Source organism: Dichomitus squalens (assembly GCF_000275845.1).
Source record: "Dichomitus squalens LYAD-421 SS1 unplaced genomic scaffold DICSQscaffold_434, whole genome shotgun sequence".
Classification (NCBI taxonomy): domain Eukaryota; kingdom Fungi; phylum Basidiomycota; class Agaricomycetes; order Polyporales; family Polyporaceae; genus Dichomitus; species Dichomitus squalens.
The window spans coordinates 1-2,249 of NW_006767316.1; the positions used below are offsets into that span (position 1 = coordinate 1).

The 2,249-nt window shown below is 60.1% G+C and overlaps 1 protein-coding gene across 1 annotated transcript; it reads left to right on the plus strand.

Annotated features, from left to right (window-relative positions):
* Nucleotides 1–73: 73 nt before the first annotated feature.
* On the plus strand, nucleotides 74–900 carry DICSQDRAFT_176116 (uncharacterized protein; the record flags this gene model as incomplete). Its single annotated transcript, XM_007371891.1, has 2 exons — nucleotides 74–708; nucleotides 810–900. The coding sequence occupies 2 exons, from the start codon at nucleotides 74–76 to the stop codon at nucleotides 898–900; spliced, it is 726 nt and encodes a 241-aa protein (XP_007371953.1).
* Between the last annotated feature and the right edge of the window lie 1,349 nt (nucleotides 901–2,249).

Consider the following 2,249-nt stretch of genomic DNA (forward strand, 5'->3'; position numbering starts at 1 on the left):
CAGTGTCCAAATTGGGATGGGCTAGAAAAGGAAAGTGGTCCGCGAATGGAAGGTGGGCGTCAAAGGGAGGGGAATGGGCGGCAAAAGGGGCGTCTGTCCAACGTCCGTGACAGCGTGCGTCAGGCCCGCGTCCTCTTCCTCTTCCTCGCTGCTCGCCCTGCACCGGACTGGCGTCTGCGGCGCGGCGCCGACGGTCCCGACGTTGACGTCCCATGGGGCCGGGCTCTCCACCAGCGAGTGCTCGTTGCTGCAAGAAGAGCGAGTCGCGCCGTGCGGGCTGGTCGACCGGGCAGTCATCAAGGAGCTGATCTCCGTCGACCGCCTCAATCAACAGCACCCCACACGCAGCAAGACGGACCACCACACGCCTCGACCACCGCTGACGCCCCTCCACCATGACCCCGTCTGCAGGGGGGAAAAACTGTCGATGTTCGAGGAGGCCCGCTCTCCCCCATCCTCTTCTTATCCCCTCCCCGTCCCAGGACAGCGTGCACGGACCACCCCCCGCAAAGTGCGACGCCGTCGCGCCCTCCCAAGCCCCACGTCGGCTGCGCCCAGCCGCAATTGCGAAGCACATCCGGGTCGCCCGCCGCCCGGGAGCGCGTCCGTTCGCTTCTCCGACGCCCGGGACGGCGCTCGCGTCGCCAACCTTGACCCGAAGGCGAACAACCGCAGTGTGTGTAGTGTCGTGAGCGGGTTTCCCATCCGGTACGTTCTCGAACGTAGCAAACACCCGATTAATATCGTTTCAGAACGTGTCCTCACATGCGCTTCGTGCGATTCCAAGCAGTGACCCGGGATCGCGGCAGGCAAGACCGCGTGCACTCGTCCGGTGTCAGCCACGAGACGCGTCCGTCATTGCCGAGTGCAGACGTGCGGCGCAGCCGAAAACTTGCATAGACAACCTGGAGACGAAGCTCTGGGACATCAACCGCAAGATGGGAGGACAGCTTCAGCGCAGTGGACGACCGGATCACCGTCGTACAAGACCGCCTGAGCGGGAAGATGGACGGTCGGTTGTAGAACCTCTCGGGAGATATGTCTTTCCCTAGACGAGCAACTGGGTCGCATGAAAGATCTATCGCTTGTCTTGGGACCGCGGCTGCTAGGCAATGAGCGGGCATCCTGGATGCGCCGTCCACACGGCTGTTGGGACATCAGTCGACCTGGTAGACCTCCCGTCCCGGAACGGCGAGTGGTGAGCCAAATGCTGGATTCGAGAGCGAATTTGCGGCATGGGTGAGACAGATGCGATGATCTGACTTCTCCCCATCTCCCATCTCCCGGTGTCTTCAAGCTACAAGCAGCAATCAATGCTTTTTGTGAGTTTGGGAAGGTATACCGCGATGCTCAGGAAGCCTTGAAGATGGCTTGTGGATTCTTTGCTGAAGCAGCCAACTCGGAGAAAGGTGCCAAAGGTGCGCCACCGCGGTGTGTGCGGTGTCGTGAGCAAGTGTCCCCTCGGTATGTCATGTCGAACTCGGCCATAGAAGGTGGCTTATCGGGCTCGATGTTGCTGCAGAATGCGTCTTCGTGTGGTTCCGACCGGCGTCCCGCGCGATCACGGTAGGCAAGCACAAATGCATGCACGTCGATGCCGAGTCTAGACCCAGTGGACGACCCGATCACCGTCGTCCAAGACCGCCTGAGCGGGAAGATGGACGCTCGGCTGCAAAGCCTCTTAACGACGGGCACATGAAACATCTACTGCTTGTCATGGGGCAGCGGCGACTAGGCACAGCAGATGAGCCGCTCGAATCGGGTGCACTGTCCCCGCAGCTGCTGAGACGTCAATCGACCCTGGCCAACCACCCGTCTCCAAGAAGCGAACGGCGGGTATACTAGTGGATCTGGGAACGAGTTCCCGGCATGGGTGAGGCAGATGAGGAGGGGGCCACGAATTCATGGATTTTCGAGCAGGTGGTAAGGCGGACGTTTTGTGTTATTGGACGCTTCTTGGGATTGCAAGAGCAAGAAATGAGCCGCATGCAAAAGTCTCATCGGGCACGACTGTGTCGTAGATGTTTGCTGCATATGATGCAGATGTGCAACACGGATAGATCCTGTGAGGACACTTGGAACGACAGCGACATAGGACGCTGGCCGCAGCTACTCGTGCGTGCACTGATGACAAGGAAATCGGCGACCGCATTCCGGACTCCCGCCGTGCCGCGCCTCGAAGGAAGGTGTCGAGTGGCATGTACGTTCGTGCTCTTTGAATTTTGCATATGCATATCATTGTGGGAGCG